Source organism: Drosophila yakuba, chromosome 2L, assembly GCF_016746365.2.
Source record: "Drosophila yakuba strain Tai18E2 chromosome 2L, Prin_Dyak_Tai18E2_2.1, whole genome shotgun sequence".
NCBI lineage: Eukaryota > Metazoa > Arthropoda > Insecta > Diptera > Drosophilidae > Drosophila > Drosophila yakuba.
Window position 1 is genome coordinate 14,318,402 of NC_052527.2, and position 24,021 is coordinate 14,342,422.

The 24,021-nt window shown below is 43.5% G+C and overlaps 4 protein-coding genes and 2 long non-coding RNA genes across 8 annotated transcripts in view; 3 read left to right on the plus strand and 3 right to left on the minus strand.

Annotated features, from left to right (window-relative positions):
- Positions 1 to 159, plus strand: part of LOC6528206 (neuronal acetylcholine receptor subunit alpha-7) — a 55,691-nt gene extending 55,532 nt beyond the window's left edge. For both annotated transcript variants that reach the window (XR_006245127.1, XR_006245128.1), the window contains exon 15: positions 36 to 159. The gene's annotated coding sequence lies outside the window, so the exon portion shown is untranslated. The remainder of the gene's footprint in view (positions 1 to 35) is intronic.
- A 4,589-nt stretch (positions 160 to 4,748) lies between these two features.
- Positions 4,749 to 5,538, minus strand: LOC120320751. The gene is made up of 2 exons (XR_005560291.1): positions 5,355 to 5,538; positions 4,749 to 5,302 (listed from the first exon to the last, which is right to left on the minus strand). It is a non-coding gene; the product is annotated as an uncharacterized LOC120320751 (long non-coding RNA).
- Positions 5,539 to 8,040: 2,502 nt separating this feature from the next.
- On the plus strand, positions 8,041 to 9,854 carry LOC120320770. Its single transcript, XR_005560312.1, has 2 exons — positions 8,041 to 9,457; positions 9,525 to 9,854. It is a non-coding gene; the product is annotated as an uncharacterized LOC120320770 (long non-coding RNA).
- Positions 9,855 to 11,471: 1,617 nt separating this feature from the next.
- LOC6528208 (histone acetyltransferase KAT6A) lies at positions 11,472 to 15,095 on the plus strand. 2 transcript variants are annotated; one of them, XM_039370496.2, is made up of 4 exons: positions 11,472 to 12,030; positions 12,086 to 12,348; positions 12,513 to 13,718; positions 14,363 to 15,095. In XM_039370496.2, the coding sequence occupies exons 1-4, from the start codon at positions 11,637 to 11,639 to the stop codon at positions 14,522 to 14,524; spliced, it is 2,025 nt and encodes a 674-aa protein (XP_039226430.1). In that variant the 5' UTR covers positions 11,472 to 11,636; the 3' UTR covers positions 14,525 to 15,095. The 2 variants fall into 2 exon arrangements, with proteins under 2 accessions (XP_039226430.1, XP_002089270.1); XM_002089234.2 differs by lacking the exon at positions 14,363 to 15,095 and having other exon boundaries at positions 12,513 to 13,807.
- A 105-nt stretch (positions 15,096 to 15,200) lies between these two features.
- On the minus strand, positions 15,201 to 16,466 carry LOC6528209. The gene is made up of 2 exons (XM_002089235.4): positions 16,312 to 16,466; positions 15,201 to 16,257 (listed from the first exon to the last, which is right to left on the minus strand). Exons 1-2 carry the CDS (start codon positions 16,366 to 16,368, stop codon positions 15,310 to 15,312), a joined length of 1,005 nt encoding a protein of 334 aa, XP_002089271.1. The 5' UTR covers positions 16,369 to 16,466; the 3' UTR covers positions 15,201 to 15,309.
- A 188-nt stretch (positions 16,467 to 16,654) lies between these two features.
- LOC6528210 lies at positions 16,655 to 17,832 on the minus strand. Its single transcript, XM_002089236.4, has 2 exons — positions 17,681 to 17,832; positions 16,655 to 17,619 (listed from the first exon to the last, which is right to left on the minus strand). The coding sequence occupies exons 1-2, from the start codon at positions 17,732 to 17,734 to the stop codon at positions 16,825 to 16,827; spliced, it is 849 nt and encodes a 282-aa protein (XP_002089272.3). The 5' UTR covers positions 17,735 to 17,832; the 3' UTR covers positions 16,655 to 16,824.
- Between the last annotated feature and the right edge of the window lie 6,189 nt (positions 17,833 to 24,021).

Genomic DNA, 24,021 nt, shown 5'->3' on the forward strand with positions numbered 1-24,021 from the left:
TTTGGACTTCTCTAATATTGGATCTCTTTTTATAGGAATAAAATTAGCCTGGGTCCAGTGAAAGATCATCATGCATTAACAAACTTATAACAAATGATAATGTTGTCTGTCTTTATTATTAATTATAATTTCGAGAAAAATAAATTTTATAATGTTTAACAAGCAGCGTTTAAATTAAGGGATTTTGGCGCCAATTTAATTAGTCATTTTGCCAAAAGCAACTGCACATCAATACAATTGAATACAAATTTAGCTACTTTAAAGGGAAACTAAGCTAAGTTTGATGAATTAAGTTAAAATAATAATTTAAACTGAGTTGACAGGCAGATTAATGCTTCATTATGTACAGACTTTTTTTAAATTGCGCGCCAAAAGTGTGCCCACACCATTAATAACCTTGGGGATGCCATTCTTTTGAAATGCTGACAACGGTTAGTGTTGCCAGACGCCAGATGTATTTTACGCTGGTTCTACCTGAACTCTACACCGGTATTGCAAGCCGGTAGATGGCGTTAAGTAAACAGCACTGAATAGTTCCAAATTCAGCCACTGGAAGACAAGCCGGTAGATGGCGTTAAGTCAACAGCACTGAATAGTTCCAAATTCAGCCACTGGAAGACAAAGCCTGTGTGTTTCCGTGCTCGCCAACACTGGCACCAGTGTTGAATAGCGAAATGCGGAATAGGGGAATGGAACGAGAATTCAAATTTAAATTTAAATTTAAGCCATTAACTGTCATTTTTTTTAATTTCGAAGTGTCATTGGGCGTTTTATGTTTTTATAACTGCCGTTCGGTCATGATCTTATAGTGCCAAGTAACCAGGCTATAATAAGCGATAGTATGTGCTACATACCTGATTGTTTTGCTTTTCCTGATCCACTTTATCTGACTTCGCCAATCAAACAAATTCGCAATTGGGTAAATAAACATATGGTGGTTTCGCACACACCAACAAATACACTCGCGAGTTCGAAAGCCCTCTCAACCGAACTCACTAAGGGCAGCAACAAGCTCCTTTGTGGTCGCTGCTGCTATTGCAAAAAAGTGTAGTGCAAACACAAATACCCACGCCCCCGGCCAAAAAGGCGGGCTGACCCCTCTTGTCATAATGATAAGGGATGCGCTGCTGCCACCCGTGTGCCTGTGCCTATGCCTATGCCTATGCCTATGGCAAAGGCAACCACTGGCCGCCCACACCAGATTGTGTCATTTTTTCGCGACTTCACACGTTTTTGTGCGTGAAAAAAGAGAGTTAAAATGGAAAATTATTTTTTCTTGTATTTACAAGTTTAACAAAGCGATTTAAGGCTGTACATAGCGAGGATATAAGTGCATATATAGGTGGCACGCACTTAGTAGTTGTTGTAAATAGAGAGAGTGGGTGCCACCTATATACCACCTACTACCTACCCCCTACCACCTACCACCCACCGCACACAATTCCGCTCGGCGGCAACAACAATGCGCTTTTGTTGTACATTAAAATCGCCGCCTGTCTCCCCCGCCAGCATGTGACTGTGTGTGTGAGTGTGTGTCTGTGTGCGTATCGTGTAAAGTATATAATTAACGGCAATGCACATACGAGTATGTGGCAATGTGCGTAGCACGATTCGCGTACATAGGCCGTCCCCCTGCACTCCCCACTTACCTCATTACATGCGAAGAATACATAAAGTAAATGTCAAAAGCGACACACAGATACTCGCGCACGCACACAAACGCACTGTCGCGATGTTGCCGATGCCCTTCTTGTTGTTAATGTTGTTCCCGCTGCTGTTGCTGCTGTTGTTGCTGTTGTTGTTGCTGCTGCTGATTGAGTTTGAGTTGATGATGAGTGCAAGTTGCGACCCCTGACCTCCGACCCCCAATTGGCCACCCCTGCATGCGTTCTGCATTCGCCCAAGCATTCAATACGGCGGCCTACCTCAATTTTAGCACACACACACACATACATACAGAGGCACAGGAACTGCGCCGCTTAGTCGAAGTGCACTGAGCGAAAATGTAGATCCTTGGCGGTCTTGATATTCGTGTTGGTTGCCAGCCAACACTTCACTTCAACGACAGGCAAAATAGCTATGATGCCTTACCATGTTAAAACAGATCAAGGTTTTCAGCACTTACATTACAATGATCTTGTTTTTAAAATATTTCTACTATTTTTAACAAGCTTTCACTTTAATTAGGGTTTTCATCTGAGGAAGATAACTATGACTATGTTTACGACTATAATAGATCCCTTTCAAGTTGTCTATGTTATTATTTAGCTTTATTACTTTGCACAATTTGAACTAAGCCAAACATCGTCATTGTTTCGATTAATATTTTATTATAGGTATTATATACAAAATTTTCTCTTTTTTTTGGCGCATTTTTGAAATGGTTAAGGAACGAGGAAATATATAAATGTTAGTAGCTATGGCTGATACCTATCCAGTAGCTTAGTTTGCAAATTAAGCATACAGTGTACAATAAATAACAAAATATTAGTAAGATATATATTCATGTGTTAAAGACTTGGTATTGATCGACTTAAGAGCGGCAGAGAGTCAGGATTAGATAAATTAGGACAAAGTCTATTATAGTCAGAACATAATACTCTGTAGGGATCCTGCTACTCCTAGTTAGATCTACAATGCATAATCACCAATAAAAATCAAAGATTCAGGAAATGCTTAATATAATTTCCATACGTTATTCGTTTGTTTTTGATTTCATGTGCAAAGGTCTTTTGTCGTCTGACCTTATAATGGAATAATTAGAACTATTCGATTATTACGCTTCCGTTTTGACTGCATACTCAAGTTACCTGGTATAGTTCTTGCGTTTTCCCGCAGTGTACGCCTAAGTGTGCTTGGGGTGTGGGTGCTGACGCTGTCCGCTTCTTTTGTGGCTTGGTGTGCATCTTGGCACAGTCTCCGCTCCTCGGGCTCCATCCTGCCCCATGGTGACCCCCGTGGTGGCCCTCTGGCCATCGCCCACTTCCCATTGCCCACAGCCCACCGCCCACCGCCGCTGCCGTCTTGGCCATCGGACTTGCACAATAAGCACAAATTACGAGTACGCATTTCGGTCAGAGGGGGTGGATAGGGTGTGGGCAGGGGGTGTGGGGGTGTGGAGTGGCAGTTGCTTAGGAGTTTAAGGGGCTGTCCGTGGGGGTCAACGGCGGCGTTGTCGTAGTCGTTGGGTCTTCTTGGGTGTCGTTTCTTATGGCAAAATTTATGTGCAATTTTAATTTATGCATTTGCCGTCACATTCTGGACAGTGTGTGCTGAACTTTACGAGGTCCAAGAAGAGTGCTGTCCATTGGGCACAGAGGGAGGGGGTGGGCTTAGGATCCTTGGGGCAGCGGGTTAGCGGGGTAGCGGGGCACATGTCCTGCGACTTGCACTTGAATGCGAATATTTGGAGCAACTCCCAGGATTTGCTTGTGAAATTGCAGATGCAGAAAGAAAACGAAGCTAACTCCCTTTCGTTTAAGAAATAATTGAATTCGCATTCTTTTGTGTTATTGCAATTTACTGACAGTGCAGATATGGTTAGTTTGGGAAATAATATATATACGACGTCTTTAAGATTCAGCAGAACATTATTAATGAGCAGTAGAGCTGTGTGAAATATTTTTTTAGCTCTATATTGTTGCTACCAATATTACAATCCTCGATCTTTTTAAATCAAAATCTTCATAATCGAAAGGAGCTAGAATAGGTATGTGATTAGTGCAATCATAATGATATTTTCAGGCATAACTAACTTTGCAACCATTTCGTTTTAATGCACACCCACACCCACACGCACACGCACCTTCGCACACACACACGCACCCGGATTCTTATGTAGTGCAACGCACTTTCTGGTACATAGAAAACTGTACCCGGCACATGGCACATCCTAATTATATACAGGATGCCAGCAGAAGAAACTTATGTGTGCCTTATGGCTGGGCCAGTGGTGCGGCGAAAAACCAAATGAAAACGCACCACCCAACCACCCAGAAAACACACACACACAGGCACACTTGAGTGTGAAATGCAACGTCTAAGCATATGCAGTATATTTTCACAAAATGCAAGGCGTTGCAGCGGGGTGGGGGGCGGTGGGGCAGGCTTAAGATTTTCTTCGAGTGGACAGTGCGAGTTGCAAGACAAACATAATGAAACATTTTTGGACAAGATGCAGCCACCTCACCGATACACCGACACAAATGCAGGTATGTATGTATACGAAAATGTCTAGAGATGCAGCTGCATTTTGCACTGGTGTGCTCGTGTGTGTGTGTTTGGGCTGGGTTTACTTTACTCATTTGCAATGTTTTTGGTAAAATGTAAAATTGAATTATTTAAAATTTAATAGAAAATCTTTGACTTGCTCAAAAATACACACAGCCACACGCACAGATGCGTAAGCATATCTATATATATATATATATGTATGAATATGTCTATGTATGTGAATATTTATAGAGAGGCATGGAAACAGAAATGTGTTTTAAGATCTGCATGCACTGGGCATGGAAACTACGAGTATCTCGGGATGTTCGTTATTTAAATGAGGGTCAACACAATGTGTTTTGCTAGAAGATTGTATGGAAATCCAGTAATGTTGCTAGTTCTTTTGGTTTCCTCAAATTTTATCTTTGATCCTATTATTTTTGGGTTCCAATATTAACAAATATATTCGTTTCGAATTGCATTTATCAAACTGAAGAACTGATAGATCGGAACGAAATGAATGTAGAAAACAAATATTTGCTCGTCTTTGCAAGGTATTTTACAATCGTATATTGCATTTTTGTACACTTGTATATTAATATATATTTTATGCTTCACTTCACACACACACACAGCATCACGTGCGTTGGCACACAAACTCTGGCACACATACACATGTAGATGGCAATGCGGCCATAGCAACATCTTGAGCTGGAAAAGCAAAGTCCAAGATGAAGGACTCCGTCCATTGTCCAATGTCCGTTGTCCAATGTCCATCGAAGCCTTATGCGCTCGTAGGCCTTGTTATCATTTCGGTAATTGCATTTTTGTGTTTGTCGTTGTTGTTGCCACTGCACTTTGATGCAGTTTTTGCATCCACTGCGTATACTCCAAGGGGTTATTCTGTCAAACTTTCTCAAGAAAACCCAAACCCCAGCTGCAGCGGGCCATAAATTCCTGACTTGCTCCCAAGTCGCCCTCAAAGACACACACAGTGTGTGGCTCACTTTGGTTTCTAATTTCGGACCGGACTGGATGGAATTAATAAATGTCTTGACTATAGCACGCATTATACGTGTACACTTGTATTCTAAGATAATAACATTTTTCGGCCTTATATTTTCTTTGGCTGCTTGTCTTACCATCAACACAGCGCACTACCATTAGACTTCAGTCTAGTCCTTTGAGCAGGTATCCCAACGCCTACAGGTAAATGTGATTTAAAATAGTTTAAAATTTTGTAATAGTCATTACAGATACAAATTACAGATTTGGAAATGACAATATTTATTTCAGTTATAAATGAAACGTAGAACGAACAGCATATTTAGTTTAAAAAAGGCTAGGAAAGACTTCCAAGATTATATTAACTATTTAAAAACTTCAGTATTAGCAGTCGAGTCTATAAAAGTAGTCACTTCGTTTCACAACTTTTGATTAAAATTTTCCCAAAATTATATTATCTATTGGAATCCGGATAGGACTAGTTTCTGATCATAAGGTGATCTCATTTGGTATAAAACAGTTTTTTAACAATGTAACATTTCGGTTTAAATGAATAACTGTTGAACTATTGAAAATAATAGAACTCAGTTAAAAATACATCATAGTTTCCTTTTCTTCAACACTTAATCTACCTATTTGTTTTTATAAATTAGAACTGCTGCAGGAAAATCTAGCTTTCTTTGTGATTTTTTATTTCAAAGTACAAAGAAGCTTGGAATCTTTTAAAAATAATACATTTTTTATAGATGACCCAGTAAATTTCCATTATGTCGGCACCTTAATTTTGAGGGAGCTTGGAAAATTTGCTCCCGAGCTTCTGTTTATTATATAAACATATATGAAAATTATTCGTTAATAAAAATATTTAAATAAATAAACAGGAGCATGAAAGCAGCTAAGTATGCGTGATACAAATTTCACAATAAATTAAAATTTTAAACATAGCAGCCAACAGAAATCAATACCTAAAAATGCATTATTGCAAACAAAGCCATTTTTTATGGTGATTTTCAGCTGAAACATTTTCGATTCTTTCCGTTTTTATGAGATATAGTATTCTTTTTTGATTTGTTTGCGAGCTGTGAGCTGTCCAAAACGCGTTAGAATTCATTTGGCTTTGTATATTGGATTCGACTGCCTGGCTGCTGGAGCTAGCAGCGCGTGGAAGCCTCTCGATAAATTTCAATTACTAACCCAATTAAAAAATGTGCGCTTTTAGGCGAACAAACAGTGAAAAAGCGAAATAATATAATAAATATAGGCATAAAAAAGGGAAATATTTTCAATATATTTGCGCAGAGCTTAAAAAATGGGGATACGACAATGCGAGTGAAAAATGCAGCAACAGCGGCTCCAACAATTTTTAATTTATTTTTCCTCTCCCGCTGCTGCAGATGCTGCTGCTGCTGCTGTTTTTGCTGTTGTTGTCGGCCAACATTTGCCGACATCACACATACGCACCATTGGCCCCGGCGTCTGTCCTGCTGGGCTTTTTTATGGTCACCGCTGCCGTCGTCGTTGCCGTTGCAGTTGCAGTTGCCGTCGCTGCTGCAGCCCCTCCTGCTGCCCCAACCGCCCACTCGATGGAGGCAATCAGTGCACCTATGTACCCTGATCCTGGGCATCCAGGACATTGCTGGCCCGTTTGCTTGCACGCACTTTCGCATTTGGGCATCTCTCTTGCTTTTTGTTCATTTTTTGAGCGGTCGTTCGTTCGCCGGCCATGGAGGCCAATGGTGGCCGTGGTCGTTCGTGCAGGAGCGGTACCGATATATATTTTTATATATTTTATTTTTCACTCGCGCACGCATGCAATAAAACTTGTAAAAAACGCGCTGCCGCCGCTGTCCCCGGGAAAAAACGAACAAGAGGTAAATAATGTACAGGCAGCGCGAATGTGCACTGTGTATGCATTTGCATCTGTGTGTGTGTGCGCGTGTGTGTTTGTGCGAAATGTGTGATGGTGTGCGAATTGGGGGGACAGGGCAGACAGATGGGCGGCCACTGCGTTGCATACTTTTAGGCGCATCGATGCATCCTTACAGGAGGGGGGAGCGCATTTTTTGCAGCATTTGGGGCGTTGTCGGTTTTATTCGTTTTTTGTGCGTGCAATGGGGCGCTGGAATAATGCGCTGCCCTGGCACTTTTGACAACAACACCAATGTTAATGATAACAATAACAACAACAACAGTAGCAACAACGAGGGCAGGAGCAACAACAACAAATAATTGAAGCGCTGGCAGCGCAGCCAGCATCGCCATCGTCCGTTGCAGGCTGCGTTCGCTTTGTGCGCTTTTTAAATTGCAACTGAAATATGCGTTAATTTATGTTGCGTTGTTAAGCTTACACCCCCCGCAGCAGCATCACCATCAGCGCACTCCAACTCCCACCGCACCACCGCACCACCCACTGCCCACCACCCACCTTGCACCACCGCACTACCCACACCCATATCATGCCCAGCGTCAACTCTTTTTTTGTGCGGAAAATTGCATCTTCCCTTCGGCAAATAATACCGCACCCGGTGCCCATGTTAATGCCTCATTATCTGCCTGTTGTGGCCGACAACGAATCAGTTTTTCCAGCTGCAGTGCGTCCGGATCGCCAAATCTCTCATAGAATTACATGCCCATCGATGGCTTTGTTTCGCTTTTTAAATCTCTAGAATGGGCAGCACCAATTAAATAGGTTGCCAAACAAGCCATTATTATCCATATTGATTTTTCTTAATTGAACAAAAACTCTTGGTTTCCAGATTTTGCTGTGCCTTTAAAAATAGTTCACTTTGGCTGTTACTGAATCAGTTTGTGCTATGAGTCAAAGCTCAGTTGTTGAACTCAAATGGCAGCTAAACACTTAAAATAGTCTTCATCATATGGCTGTAAACATATCTTTTTTTGCGTCATTAATTACTTTGTTTAAAGTTTAGATATTTCCGAATTGCAAAATCCTGAAGAATATACTCAAATTCATGCCCAGTAACAGGCCATTGAAAACGGAACAGGTTTGAAGCAAAGCAAAGGTCGTCTTCCTTTTGGCATCTGAAATAAAAACTCTCATGGTGGCAATGTGTGGACTTTTTATTGGTGTCCTTTGGCACAGCATCAGCAGCGAGATCACAAATGAAGCTAGGAGTTCGGGAGCAAGCAGAGATGTGACCAAAACTGGACATTATCTTTGCCGAAAAGCAGGGAAAAGAAAAGGAGCGATGCGGGCCAAATCATCGGCATAGATCAGCAGCAACAGCAACAGCAACAGCAACATCAGCTGGTGCAGGCGGGAAACCCACCCCGAATAAACGGGGACCAAGTGACCAGCGGAGGCTGAGGAGTGACCAGCGGCAAACTGGTTGCTCTGCTCCGAAGATGGGAAAGGGTTGATGTGGATGCTCATCTTGGCCGGGATGCGTGTCAAAGTTCAGCGGCATTCGATGCTGTTGTCCAGTTTGGAAAACCGGCCTGCTTCTGGGTCCGAATCCGTTGAAATTTTGATGTGAAAGTTCAGCAAAACGATAAAGGGATTTCTTATAAAAGTTCCGTGTCCGGCCACAGATGCGAATGCTGCTACTGCTGCTGCTGATGATGCTGATGCTGATGCTGGGTATTGAGCGTGAGAAAGTTTCCTTGCCGGAGCCAAACTTGTTTGCATCTAATGTCCTGCCGCAGATGCTGACCCGCCTGGCTGCCTCGAGAAACCAGTCGCTCCTTCTGGATCAACTACTTAGTCAGGGAGTCTATTTACTCATGCTATTTGGTCAGTCGGCTAATTGCTAACCAAATGACAAGTAGCCTGCCGGCCAGCCAGGCGGCCAAACATTAGCTCTCCAAATGGGCAAAAGCCATCCATTGTTTGTCTATAAGTCGATTCGGTAATTGTCCTCGAACGGAGTCACCATTTAACTTCATCTGGCTCCTGGCGGATGACGTGACGACGGGATGCTCCACCTTATTAGCTTAGATATTCCATTAGGCGCATCGATTACTCAGACATGCATTGATTTTTTCACATCTGACTGCCAATTTCAATGCATACGCGATGAGGCCACGGCCACTAATGAACACCGGTTGTCCAACCCCCAATTTACCAGCAGTTTGAAAGTTAACTGCTTTCATGGACTCTGTGGAGTTTGCTAACTTAAAATTAAAACAAAATTCAAGTTGAAACTAGCGTTATAATAGCCCACTGATCACACGCATAGTATTCTTTCATTGTAGCTACTGTGCTTATCAGCAAGATCTGGTAATCAATTTGCATTTGCAATTACAACTAAAGTGTTTTATTAGTACTATTAATGTTGCAATTACAGAAATTGTGAAAAGTGTTTTATCAAGTTAACCTTTCTGGTATACGGCGTTGCTACACCTAAATATGATCTTGGTTCTACAGGCGAAGACCCAAAGAAGGATTTCTGGGACTCCTTGGTACATGAGATCCAAGAATATCGAACGCGATCTCAAGGAACCCAAGATCGGAGACAAGCGCCAAAACATAATATATATCAATAATAATTCTCCCTATTACTTTTAGGATAAAACTTCTGAAAGTCTTAAGTAACAAACACGCAATTAAAGCTGAAAATCTTTAGTTGTCACATGGGTAACAGTGCGTTGATCAATAAAAACTATAAAAATTAAAACTTTAAAATTTGTTTCCTTAATTACAACATAATTAAAATAAATTAACGTGAATCTACGGGATTTTCTAAAAGTTCGTTACAAATACCCGTTATGCGTTTTATAGTAAATATATGCAGGATGCTCATGATCAACCAGTTTTCAGTACTTTCAACATCATTTCTGGCCGGGTCCAGTAATTAAGCTGAACCCAAAACTGAGATCCTGAGATGCGGACAGAAGTCACATCAACGGAGCAGTAACGTAGATAAAGCCGGTTCTGGGATAGTTGGGTCGACCAATGGCAAGGCAAGATAATTCTGAGAGCATAAAAAACAAGAAATATCCGAGATTAAGAATCACCCCTAAGAGGAAATCGACTTCTTTAAGGACCATCCCATTGCCGAATAAGATATAGTGGTATTTTTAAAGTCTGCTTCTAGACGCGCCTCATAAACGACGGCCAACTTTCCTCAGCAATTTTCCTTAATTTTTTTTACTCAGAAACTTGCTTATTTCTGCTATTTTTCTTTGGAACAACACAAGTTTACCGCGTTATAAACAAGCTATTATCAAGTGGCCAACTTGTGACGCTTCGCTGGCAAACTCACAACAACTCACGCAAAACAAACGAAATAATATACTATACACTTGAAGGCAAAAAGGGAAGCAACAGGCGGTCGTTTGGATGGGTTGGTGGGTGGGTGGCTATGCCGACCTCTAAACGTCATCGCCGCTTTTCATGGCTGGGAAAACGAGCGGCACTTTTTTCCTGCTTTTCCCGTTCTGCGCTGCTGCCCAAAAGTATGCTAGTGAAAATGCAAAACACCTAAGCGCCGGGTTAGGGGTGACTTTAGCAGTAGCAGTAGTCATCTTCGGGTTGGTTTAGCTCGGCAACAGGAAGTTCAGCCGGGCAAATCCCGGCTGACCAGCAATTGCGCAAACTTATTGAGGTAGGCACTCTATGGTTATCTGGCAGATACGACGAGGCGAGCGTGTTCGGGGGCTGGCTTCGCTGGCATTTGTCTGGCACTCGGGGCTGGAGTTCAAAGTTCAAAGATGCCCGATCAACCGGTTTGCATCTGGACCAGCCTGTCTTCGACTGGACCTAAGACCTTCAAGCATCCGCATCTCCTCGAGATCTTCTCGGCGGGACGTTGATCAGTTGGCCAGTCAGTTGTGTTTGAACTTTCATTCGGTCGCGTCGCGTTCGCTGTTACTCATTTCTTTTCTGGCCTTTGGTTATTTGTTGAGCCGAAAAGATCTGAGCCTTGTTTTTCGTTTTTGTGGGATTTCTGTTAAATTTGTAAAATTGTTAAAAAATTCATCGTTTTGTTGACTTTTCGTTAAATATTTGTTCAATAAAATTGTGTCTGATATTTCGCGAACCCATTCAACCCAAGTTGGACATACAAAAAGTATGCATCTTATACAGTGCGAATAATTAATTCGGCAACAAGTATTTAAGATTATGATTTCTTACATAATCAGAAGTTTGTTGATCTAGAAAGTGCAGTATATGTAACAATAAATTGTGCCTTAGAACTAAGTTTTTTAATGAAATTAATTGTTCTTAAGTTGTGTAAGCTTATCGTGGAAATATACTATCAAAACTCTTTATAATTTTCTTTTGCAGGACATTCAGAGAAATCCCACCAAACGAAGAATTGACTTCAGCTGAAATTCTAATTTCACACAAAATTCTGCCCCATGTTATCGATTATCGCTTGGACTTGGCTTTGATTTTGCTAGTGTCTGAGTCCTTTTAACAGTGTGTGCTTGAGTTGACCCCCGAAATTCGCATCATGGAGCACTCGAATGGTAGTGGCAAGCCCGGTTCAGACCAGTCCGAGTCACCTCACCCACAGTCCTCGGCGATGACTGCCTCATCGGAGGGCAGGAGCAGCAAAAGGAAGCTCTATGCCATCGATGAGCGCGAGGAGAGCTCGCCGGTGACTGTGGGCAAGGTGGAGACCGATCTGGCCTACGATGCGGATGTGGACGAGCTGGAGCAGCCGTCGGCCGAGCGCGAGATCATCTACGAGCTGTTCCAGCCGTGGGCCCTCAGCACGTATGGCGATCAGGCCAAGACCAAGACGATAACTCTGCGCAAGAAGGCGCGAATTCTTAAGGCACTCGAGGGCAAGGAGCACAGTCGCCCCGACAGCTCCAAGTTCCGCTTTTGGGTCAAGACAAAGGGTAAGTGACAGGGAATATCAAGTGGAATATCATGTGCAATATCTTTTCCTAACAGGCTTTACTACCAATCGACCCGAGGGCTTTGAAGAGGCTCCAGGCAGTCGACGCTGCCTGAAACTTCTTCCTAGCTCGGCCATCTTGTCGGATAATCCCGGTGATGTGGACCTATTTGCCGCATCCACGAGCAAGGGATTCGGTCGACGAACCTACCGCAAGGTGGCCTGTGTGGAGGAGTTCTTTGACATCATCTACAATGTGCACATGGAACTGGGAGGTCGCAGTGGCATGCACGCGGGTCAAAAGCGCACCTACCGCATTGTGAGTAGAGTATGCAACATCGTTAGGATTCTATTTACTCAATACTAGATAAATATGTTTTGTCCACTTAAGTGTGCCATAGAAACCATTTTAGTTTCCTTAAAAACTGCATTTATATCCCTAACCCATTTATTACTTTATCTTTATCTATCTCTTCGCCGCAGATCACTGAAACCTACGCGTTCTTGCCCCGTGAGGCGGTCACCCGCTTCCTGACCATTTGTCCCGAGTGCAAGAAGAACCTACGCCCCTCCTCACCATCGGGGGGCGGAAAGGACTCCGACCTGGCCGGCAACGAGAGCTCCTCCGAAGTGGAGAACTACCTCAATTACTCATCGCACACGGAGAGCTCGCTGGAGGCGGGGCCAACGGCCAAGCGCCGTCGGCACTCGAGTGCCGAAATCAAGGCCTCCATGGCCAGTGGCTTGGCTGTGGGTGCGGGTGCGGGAATCGCCAGCAGCACGAGTGCCACTCAGCTGGATGTCCTGTGGACTGGACTGCCCCAGAGCCGAAGCCCCAAGCCACCGCAGGCGGCAGAGGCGACTGTTGAAACCACACCTGTTAGCGTGCCCAAAATCCGTATCAAGTCTCAGTTGCAACGTACGCCGAGTCCGCCAGATCAGTCCCCTGCTGACCCGAAAAGCTGTCCCCAACCCCAGTCCCAAACTCAGTCCCAAATCCAGTCCCAGTGCCAGTCCCAATCGCAATCACAGTCGCAATCCCAATCTCAGCCAAGTGGCCAATGCTTTGATGCACAGCTGCTGAAGTCGCGGGATAATCTGCTGCGATACTATCACTTCATGAGGCGCTTCTATGCCGGCGAACCGGTTTTAGCACCGCCCATCTACGGCAGCAGCCTGTTGCAGAGCCTCAGCTATCCAACCACCATCTCAACCGCCACGACCACACCAACCCCTACGACCCCTACCACCACTACCTCAGCCCCTGGCAAGATGCTGGCCCCTCCCAAGGCCGCGACTCCGCCACCCAATCCTCCGATGATCAAGACTTCTCCGGATAGCTTGTTGCGCGCACGCACTCCTCCCGTGGCTTCAACAGCCGCCTCCGCCGCTCGCAAGGATGCCGCTCACACTCCGATCAATCTAACGAAATCTATATTTTCCAGCCTGAAAACCGGACATGCACCATCCACATCGACCCCTGTTCCACTCAAGCTGGAGCTGCCCAGTCCACCGAAGCCATTGCCGGAACTACGCATTCCCCAGCTGCGCGGCATGCCGCCTGTGGAGCTATCCTTGCCGCTGCCGCCCTTGGATTTGGAGCGACTGAAGCCCATCACCTCCACGTACTTGCAGTTGACACGCAGCATGGGACTCAGCGATGAGGATGCCTTGCGGTTCGACAATCTGGTGAGTAAGGACTTCAAGTACTCGCTCTAGACCTAAGCGAATGTTGAGAAGCTTTGATAGATTCCACTCCAGTTAGTTGAAGGGAAATATCCGATCTCAAATGAGCAACCAAAGTTTTATCGAGCAATACGTTTACTTTTACCCATTTTTTTAAATTCTTTGAAATTTACACTATTTACACTATTGATATTGATAAAAACAAAAAACGTTGTCAATCACTGGGCAATTTTTATTCCCAGCCATATATATTTGCAATTGAACGTATTATATTAAATTTGAAAGCCGCTGGCGATGTGAAACCTTTATTACAATATCTCATAAGAAAAAATGCCACAAAATTTAGTAATTCATACACCTACATATTTTAATATATTTTAATATGGTTATTCAGTAAACGAATCAAACAAAGGACTCACCGAAATTCTTCAAATATTAATGCTTTTTGTAACATATTTTATGCGTAGTTGAATTTTACATAGCGCCCAAAGGAAGGCGATGCTTTTAAATTGATTTAAGTTATCCAAAGCGCAAGAATTATTTGCTCTTTTGGCTTTAACCCGCATATTTAGAGTTAAGAAAAAATGCTTTCCCCACGATTACCACACCATATGCATTCGCTAAAACAACAAATTTTACTAATCTAGTTTCTCTTTTCTCTGACATGCTTGGCTTATAAATGTAACCCAACTAATGCAATGCTAACGAGCGAGAAAGACAATGACACAAAAGCACTTTTCTCGGCCCAACAACTACCGCCAGGCTGTCAGCCACACGACTACAAAGAACTGCAACCAAATCAGCCATAACCAACACATAACCAACACATTGCTTTCGGCCACCAAATGCGCTTTGCACTGAGCTGCGCACAAAATTATGCAATAGTTTTTTCGACGTGCTTTAATCAGTTTGCCGTGAAATTCGAATTGAATTTCTCGTTCCGCGCTCCGCCTTGCGTTTTTTATATTTATGATTTTGATCTCCTAATGCTTGAATTATTTTTGGATGCAATTGCTTTTTCCTTTGCTGAAATGTTTTGTTAATCAAGCTTAGTTCAAAAATGTTATTATTTTATATTATTTGGTTGATTTTTTATTATCCCAATTATATTTTTATATTTTTCCTTTCTCTTTATTTTTTACAGCTCAGTTGTTAGCGAAACAAAAAATTGTTTGTAATAAATTAGCTATACAAAACTATTAATGCTTTTTAATTAATTTGGCCAACGATCTGAAAATAAAGAATTATTAATTTCCCAAAATGTATCCATGTATGCGAGTAGCCTTTGAATAATTTAGAGCGCTTTGTAGTTTCTTATATACGTATATTTACAGTTGCTTATATATAAACAAACAGGTAAGTTCGCACATATAGGCATTCCACCATTTCAATTGAGCTAAAAACTATGTATCAACTCATACCCCTTATCAATTTCCCACCTATATAAAGGTCACATTTCAGGGATAGATTTACTTAGAACTTGTATTATATTTTCTGGGTTTGCCCCGGCTGATAAGCTCATTTATTTAACTGCGCTCTGTGCTTATAAGCATTGTTTACAAATAACGCGACATTTTCTATATAATATTGATATTTACTTGGTCGGCTTTGGCTGTTGAGGACCTTCCTGAGTTCCTTTGACGGTGCTTAGAACAAATCTGGCGGTAAGAATTCTACCGTTCTTATCCAGAATCGTCTTGACCACTTCACCATTCGAGTTCTCGATTTCTGAGGCACTCAGATCCACTTGTTTCAAGAAATCATCAATCACCTGGTCCGATCCGCCGGCTCCTGCTGCTGCGAGGGTGGGCAGGGGCACTGAAGGCCGCTGGGTGGTGGGCGTTGAGTCAATCACTGGCACAAAGACGGGAGCCCCTTGACTTGGTCGGGAATGATGTACAGAGTTGGTATCAGTAGGTGCAGTGCGAGATGGGGTGAAGGATGCAGTGTTCGGATTTTGGGCCGGGTTGAAGTCTGTGTTGATTGGACCAGGCTCTTCTGAGATGTCGGGGAATGTCTGCTTGAACACATTACTTCCTGGGAGCAGAGTGCCGCTGTAGGATCTAGTTGTGATGGTCACCTTTCGTCCCAAGCCATCCGTTTCCGTCCTAGTTGTAACTCTCGGAGTCACTCCCGCTGGCAGCTCCCAGTTCGGAAACAATATAGACCTCGGGAAACCCGTGTCAAATACATTAGTTTCAAAATTACCAGTCCCGAAACTAGATTCTCCAATGGGACGGCGGAGCTGAGGCCCTGGACTCGGCACATATTCCCAATCTTCCCGGGGCTTGGAGGCGGAATTATCCTCCAGCCTAGCAGGCAGGATGCTCTCTAAAACCCTGCTCCTTGAAATCGATCTGCCATCCGGACCTAGCTCATAGGTCACAGTGGTGACAAGTCCAGCATCGTTTTGTTTTCTGATAACCAGCGGCTGCCTGCTCTTCCACAACTCTCGCAAGCCAACTTCATCCAACTCCACTGCCCTGGCCGCATTTATAAGTTCCTGACTCGGTCCTGCGGAAACGGAAGTGGCTGCTGTTCGCTGTGAGCAAAAGATGACGTCAGTTTCCGATTTCTGTGGATTTCCATGACCTACCTCCAGTTTCAGGAGCAGCAAGCTGACACAGATTGCCAGTATATAAGAGCACTGCATTCTAGATCTTTCCGCGTCACTTGTAAAGACTTCGATTGCCAGAATCAAACTGATTTCAAATTTTTAGTCGACTAGGCTCGTCGCTTCTGTTCGCAGTGGCTACACTAAGGTTATCAGCAGCTTTCGCAGAGTCGCTCTTATCAAAGAGTGCAAATATATTTTACTTTAGTAAAAACACAGCTTTTATATGTTCCTTATTGCAAGTTCCTGGAAATATTCTCTGTTAAATTGGTTTTAGAAACTGAATCATTCTGTAATGAACAAGAAATTACGATAAAAGTTTTCGATACTTTTGTTTATATATTATTTTGTTACTAAAAGAAGAAACATAGGGGGTAAACATAAGTGTATTCATATTATTTATACTAATCTTGTTAGGCTGTTAAGACTTTATATTTGTTATATTTCTTTGTTCACTTTTTCTGTATATGTATATACTTTCAAAGTCTGACTTTGCTAGTTCGCAGCACGCGGTTGCCCTTTGTCATTCTCACTGAGTGCAAAACTGACACTTAAAACTCGTCCTTGTTTGTCCGTGATTGTGGTGACCAACTGGCCATCCTCCTCCTTGATGTCCGCGACAGTGAGATCCACCTTTGCCAAAAAGTCATCGATCACCGGGTCAGATCCTTTGCCTTTGGGTGCAGTCGTGGGCAGTGGGACCGAACTTCGCTCGGTTGTTGTTGGATCTGGGACTGGAACCCATATGGGTTCCGTATTGTCCAAGGTTGGGGGTTTCAGGGTCGGCGTAGGTGCCACTGGCCTCTGTGGTGAAGCTGGATTTGGCGGCCCTCTATCATAATCCGAGTCCCTATGGGGAACGCGTTCATTTCCTTTGGGGACGTCTTGAGGCCCTAAATTCCTTTCATCCTGCTCATTCAAACAGGGATATCCTGGGCAAGGACAATTTTGAGGAATGCGATCTACTCCAAAAGGAATAAATTGCGAACCAAATTGCAGGATATCAAAGTCATTGAACCATTTTGATAACGATTGCCACTGGCATAGAAATTCAAGATTGCCTTGATATTGTGGGAACATGACTTGCGTGCTCCTTGAGAGTAGCCTTTCGTTGTGGCTCAACTCGAAGATATGCCTGATCACCCCACCGTTCGGTTTAGTTTCTGTGACAATCCACGGCTTTTTATTGAGCCGCATATTATTTACTATTTCTTCATCCAGGTTGAAACTCCTAGCTTGTGCGTACACAGAAGGTTGGAGTGCATTGCCCATAGGCATAGTTGCTCCCATCTATAAAGGCAAAATAGTATTATTTTTCGGATGCTGGATGGTGGGAAATGTAGTGAGTTACCTGTAATTGAAGAAGCACGCTAATGCAGATAATCAGAAGACTTTCGAACTTCATTCTCGATTTTTGACCGGAACATGCGACCGCTCCGAGTGCTTTGTTCAAACTGAACTGTAGTCCGCCAGCATAGCACTCAATTTACGATCGATGCTGATCACGCTGTATATATATATATATATAGATTTATTCTTAAAGAGTCACGTTTTCAGCTGGTTATTCAGAGGTTCACGTCTTTTCGAAAGGAACTTTAAACTAAATGGGGGCTTTGCTTTTAGATTCGGAAACACAATCAATACAAATAAATCAAAAAACAAAAACTGCTATAGAAATAAACAAAATTATTATTATCATGTAACCTTATCACGTAAGAGAAGTTTTGAATGAACTAAAAATTGTTTTAGCCTGCATATATGTATGGACGTCTGTCATTCCCCAGCAGAACAGACCGGTTTTTGCAGTTCATATTGAGCAAACTTTCTTACATGAAAAACGAGTCACTGCGCTCTCGACCTTAAAAACTCATCATCCAACTATATGATTCTACTGAGCCATTGAGAACAGTTCAGTACTGCGAGTTAAATGTGTGATAGTAACCCCTGATACGTTAAAAGAGTATTCATAATCTTAAAATAAAACATCTTGGCTTTACCCGCGAATGCAAATTGCTAATCAGCGCCAATAAAATTGTAGTTATAAGGCTTTGGGCTTTCATCATTGCAAAGTGTATTCTCAAGCTATTGATAGCGGTGAGCCATAATTCAGCAAGTTGTTTTTATTTTTGGTTTATAAACTTCCGTTTATCGACTTACTAATTACAAATAAGACTTTGTAACTTTGAACTTAAGGAGCATGCAACATAAAACATTTTATTTCGGCGAAAACATTTAGCATATGGCAAAACAATAATGTCAGTTGGATATATCAAAATAATATTGTAATACCGCTTCCTAAAGCAATCATCAGCAAGGTACCGCGAAAATCAAATCTTTCTATCAAGTGAGGTTCCAAACAGCAGTTAAAATGAACGACATGTTATTACGATATGAACAAAATAAAAGTACAGCTCTGGGTCCATTGCTATTCGGTAGGAATGAGCCTGAGCATGGGTGCCGGAGATAGAATATTGAAGATGTTGCTCCACCGATAGGATGGAATTATGTAGACCCAGGGACTAGGAGGTTACGGTCCAGCAACGGTCGCTGAATGGTGCAGCATCGGGACCGGACTTCAGTCATGACCATGCAGGATTTACGCTAAAAAGACGCCATAAACCTTGAATGCCAACAGAGAGGAGGAAAAAAGGGACCGAAATTGGAATTTGATAGACGCCCGGTCCTCTGGTCTTTGTTCTGGTGGATCTGGTCCCAGGTTCGTGGCCCCGTGGCTGCACCCCCTCCTAGGTGGAGTCCTTGCTCAGAGCTCAGAGCTCGGAGGCCGTTGCACGTATCGCCAAACCCTTTTCGTCCTTTTCCACGGGCGGGGGCAGACAAGGCGAGTATTGACGACTTTTTAAAAGGGTCGAGCGAGTCGAACGAGCGGCGACGCTGTCAGGGACAAAGGGGTGTCGGGGCCAAAGCCAGGACGAACTTGGCTTAGGGGGCAGGAAGGCAGGAAGGCCGAGGAGCGAGGACTGCGTTGGCGCGTGCTATAAACCAACCGATTTTAACGCTTTACAGGTGGGGCAAAGCGGGGCGAAGGTGTCTGCGAGGAGGCGGTGATTGGGTGGCCGGCCAAAGTTATAAAACTTTACAGTTAACTAGGCTTGGCAATCAAGCTAAAAGCAAAGGCGTCGTCCTCGTCCATGTCCTGTATGTCCTGTTGCTGCCACGGCTCCTGTTCGGAGTCCCGGCTGGCGCCATCTAGCGACAGTTGCCGCAGCCAGGCGACTTCATGCCCCTTCCCCACCCCCATTCGAAAAAAACGAGGCAACAACTAGTCCGGACCCCTCTAAATGTGAACAGGTCAACACCCACTTGACCGTATGTGGGCGTAGGATGTGTGTGTGTGTGTTCGTCCTCCGAGTCCTCGTCCCAGTTGGGTGAGTCAGTTTGGGTCTCCCACACTCGAAATAGCAGCGCCATCCACAAATCCTCCACCACCTAAAGGGTTTGGCTTGACCAATGCTCCGTGAGTGTGTCCAAATAGCTTTTGCTGTTTTTTACCCGCTTCGTTTCATTTTTTGAACTGAATTTTTTCTGTGCAGGTAGGAATCTAGTTAGGAATCTAGTTAGTTTCGAGAAGCTGCGTAAATTGTTTAAGTAATCTGAATATTGTGATATCCTGCGGGCATTGTAATATTCCTTTTTAATAACCCCAATCATGTCCTAGATCGAAAAAGCTAAGAGTCTTCTTATTGCACTGAACATTAATATGTTTTTATGAATATGTTTAACGTTTCTGCAAATGCTTAGTAAAGTTCTTTACAAATATATTTAAATTTAAGTTCAGGATATTAAAATTGCGTATAGATTAAGTATATTTTGATATCCCAGCAGTCTTTGGTGTATTTCAAATATATATAGATTTTATATATTTAATATATACCTTTTAGATCCGAACAGGGCTCCAGACTTTATGTGAAACCCATCTTAGTGCTTGGGGACTGTGAAAAAATTGGAAGCCAGCAGCAACGGGCACACCCCCACCCCCAAGAGGGAGTCGTCGTTTTCACGTGCCCACTGCCACACACCCAGCTCTAAGCCCAGGTCCCTAGTCCCAGTGCCAGTCCCAGTCCCAGTCCCACTCCCAATCCCAATCCCAGTCTCAGAACCCAAACTAACCTCAAAAACTGGGGACCGGAGCGACTGTCTGTCAGGCGGTCGATGGGCGGGGAACGGAGTTTTAGTGCCTCTGGAACATGGGTCGGGCACTTCTTCATTAATTTTCATGGCGGCACAAGAACAATGCCACGCCCCACCCGCCCCACGACGCGGAGGAAGCAGAATTGCTGGAGCGGCGAAAGCGAAAAAAAGTTTCTCCAGCTCGGACCGAAGTTGTGGGTGTGTTTTGTGCAAATGAGTAAAGGTGGAGACGCGTTTCTCGTCCTTTTTCCCTTGTATCTGTGTGGGTGTATCTCCACAGCACTCTGTGCTTGTGTGTGTGTGTGTGTGGGTTGATTACTTTCAGTTTAGGTGCCCGTCCAAGTCGCCACCCTGCCGAAAGCCCCCACCCACGGAGCAGCCTTTCGAAAAGGGACTTCTAAAGGCACAAACGCATTTTTATGTTTGCTCGCCTGCCCGTCGTCTAGCGGTCCTTATTCTCTTCCCTTTTTTATCGTGGGCAGGATGCGAAGCCCTTTTTCGCCCCCAGACCCTTCCAAAGATGTGGTGAAGGGGGGAGCGGGGTTAGATGGTCTGTCTGCCTTCGATGTCTGGCCCTGGTCCTGGAAAAATTGCAATTTTCTCGGAGGAAAAAAGCCAAGACAACGTCTTGGAGTCGCTTTGACATGACCAGGGACCAGTTACCAGTTACCAGTTACCCCTGCGCCGCTCCTCTAGGGTTGCTCTAATGAATTTCCGTCCAGGCAACTGGGCAGCAGCAGCATCCCTGAAAAAATGGGAAACATAAGAGAGAAGAGCGAACAAAAAAAACAATTAAAGTAGGATTTGGCCGAAAGAATGGGCAAACGCACCCATAATCATAATTGCGCGCCCGAAAGTTGTCGATTCTTTAGCCGTCCCTCCTTCGAAGCGCCAGCAATCGACCCCTTTTCCTTCTAATTGTCAATCCCCCCTTGCTTAATTGTCCACTGGGCCCCCAACTTGTTTCCTTTTCAGAGCTCTCCTGTTCTTCATTCAGGGTTTTTCGAAAATTTTCACTTGCTTTTAATTTGTCAATTCGGTTGGAGTTTTCCTTGCTGGGCATTCTACCCGTCTTTGTCAATTTTTTTTATCATCTCTAGTCCTGGACAATTTTCCTGTTTGCTGATGAGTTGTCGAACATGGTGGCAATTACTTATTTTGGCTAGCCTCGGGACTTGCGTTTTAATTACGTGACGTATTTGAATAAGTGCTGCGTTTATGACAGGGATTGAAAGGAGATTAATTGGGAAGTGACTTTAGTTTCTTCTTCAATCCCTATCGTTCCTTTGAAGGACTCTCTGATGCTATTGCTTAGTTCCTTTGCTTAGGTGCACATTCAATAGATCTTATGTTCTTTCAACACCAATTTTATACTTTTCATTTGTTAAAAAAATGTTATTGGGTTTATATAACTGCTATGTCCTTGAAGCTGACTTTTGTTAATATTTAATCTTGCATATTTGGTTTGCATAATTCATTTAGCTATGTTTTCTCGGAACGGTACATTTAATCCGAAGAAAGTCTTTAGACTTTTTAGAACTTTAAGCTACAACACTGAAAAGATAGAAAGTTCTTGAGAATATCCCCAATCAAGAGTCCATTGGGGGCTAGAAACAATTTGACTCCAATTACCAACACACTAAAAAGATGCACCAAAGGGGGGAGGGGGGTGCAAGAAAAGTAAAAAAGAAAATGTCCATTGCTACCGATTGAACATCCGATGCAACGACAAAGCGGCAACATCTAACGGAAGGAACGATGCCGTTGATGGTAAATAAACAAAAGATTAAGCCCAGACAATAGTTAACAAACCGCATCAAAGGAAAAACCGGAAGCGGGAAAAAGACAGCAACAATCAAATAATGAATTCCTTTGGCAAACGACAAATTGATAAATTAAACGCCACTTACGGCCGTATGGCCACACATATGTGAGTGTGGCAGTGTGTGCAAGCCGGAAGAAAGTGGAAAAAGAAAGCAAAACAACGGCAAGGACACGCAGTGCAAAAACGGGAGCAACAACAACCGCAAAGTGCACGCAAATTGAGGCGGCAATAAAAAACAATATAAACAAGCAGCGTCAAAAAATAAAAGCAAAAATAAAAGTCAAAGGACTCGTACTCACACACACACACACACACTTATCTAGCAGCTCGCTCGCACTTGCATACTCACAAGCACACACTCACATTGAGGCCAGACGAAAAAAATAGAAGCAAAACAATTAACGTCCTTGACGAAAATGTATTTTTTATTCCATTTTATTTTGCCGGCATCGAAAAAAGCTAAAAAACGAACAAGTTGAAAAGTTGAGCCGTGTGCGGCATAATAAAAGCACAAAAAGCCAAACGACCAAGAAAATTATCCCCCGGAAAATGGGAAAAATGTATGAGGTGGGGGGGGAAGAAGCGGGGTGGTCAGGTGGGCGAGGAAGACGCACAAAAGAAGACAGGAAAGAGCAAAGTGGAGGCAAAACAAACAAATAAGCAAACAAGTCGAGAGAAGCCGACAATGGGAGAGAGTGCCGAGAGAAGATGATGTTCATAGCCTAAAGGCTAGGGGCACACGCACACACACACACAGACACACACAAGCAGGAGTCCAAGCACAACAAACACACACTCACACATGCGAGCGGCGGAAAAGAAATGCGAAGGCAAAAGTGTTTGGAGGCGGCGGCAGACAAAAAACAAGCAGCACGAACTAGAAAGCGAGCAACAACAGAAAAAAGAACTGAATGACAATGGAGGAGGCAGAGAAGCAACAGACACAACCACTTGTTGAGTCACCGCGCTCACACACACACACACGCACACACACCCAGGCAGCCGTACACGCATTCGAGGAGAGAGTCCTGCAGCTCAAGCGGAAATGCAAATAAACAAACACGAGGCGAGAAACGAGGACGAAAAGGAGCAAAGAGAAACTCGCGACGACGACAACGACAACGACAACGAAAACGACGATGAGCGGCTTTGCCATTGTATTGGTGGGCCGCTCTCGCTCTCTTACTCGCCACCAACACACACACACACACGCATGCCTTTGAATAATATTATGGAGGATCCTGACTTTCAACGCTTTTTTCCGTTTTTCTTGGCCATAAAAAAAGTAGCAACAAAACACTCAACAAAATGAAAACAAGAAAACAATCGAAAAATAAACAGCAAGAGCAACAACAACGTCGACGGGCAAACGGATGCAAAACTCAACGAGCGAAAGTTGCCAAAGGAATTTACGACTTTCGGCGAAATCAATTCAAAAGTGGAGCAGAAACAGCAGACAGCAACAAAAGGATCAAATAAAAGCTAAAAACCAGACAAAGGGGGTCGTGCATGGTAAGATATTTCTTTTCTATTTGCATATTCGACTAGGGGATAAAGGATTTTCGCATCATATTTTTTGCACGTTTGTTAGCCAAATTTTTTGATTTATCAAGCGAGTCAGTTTTGCGGTTGACGCGAAGTCCTTTTTATTGCTGCATTTGGTACAACCGATTGATTGCGCTGTAATTGCTTTTTATTGAATTGAAATGGCGCTGAAA

Excerpts from the sequence above, each read along its gene's own strand:
- LOC6528208 (XM_039370496.2), top strand. The coding sequence starts at position 11,637 with ATGGAGCACTCGAATGGTAGTGGCAAGCCCGGTTCAGACCAGTCCGAG. Across the intron at positions 12,349-12,512 it reads AAAAGCGCACCTACCGCATT|ATCACTGAAACCTACGCGTT; the intron begins GTGAGTAGAGTA and ends TCTTCGCCGCAG. Across the intron at positions 13,719-14,362 it reads CCTTGCGGTTCGACAATCTG|TTTCTCTTTTCTCTGACATG; the intron begins GTGAGTAAGGAC and ends TTACTAATCTAG.
- LOC6528209 (XM_002089235.4), bottom strand. The coding sequence starts at position 16,368 with ATGCAGTGCTCTTATATACTGGCAATCTGTGTCAGCTTGCTGCTCCTG. Across the intron at positions 16,258-16,311 it reads TGCTGCTCCTGAAACTGGAG|CGAACAGCAGCCACTTCCGT; the intron begins GTAGGTCATGGA and ends TTTTGCTCACAG.
- LOC6528210 (XM_002089236.4), bottom strand. The coding sequence starts at position 17,734 with ATGAAGTTCGAAAGTCTTCTGATTATCTGCATTAGCGTGCTTCTTCAA. Across the intron at positions 17,620-17,680 it reads GCGTGCTTCTTCAATTACAG|ATGGGAGCAACTATGCCTAT; the intron begins GTAACTCACTAC and ends TTGCCTTTATAG.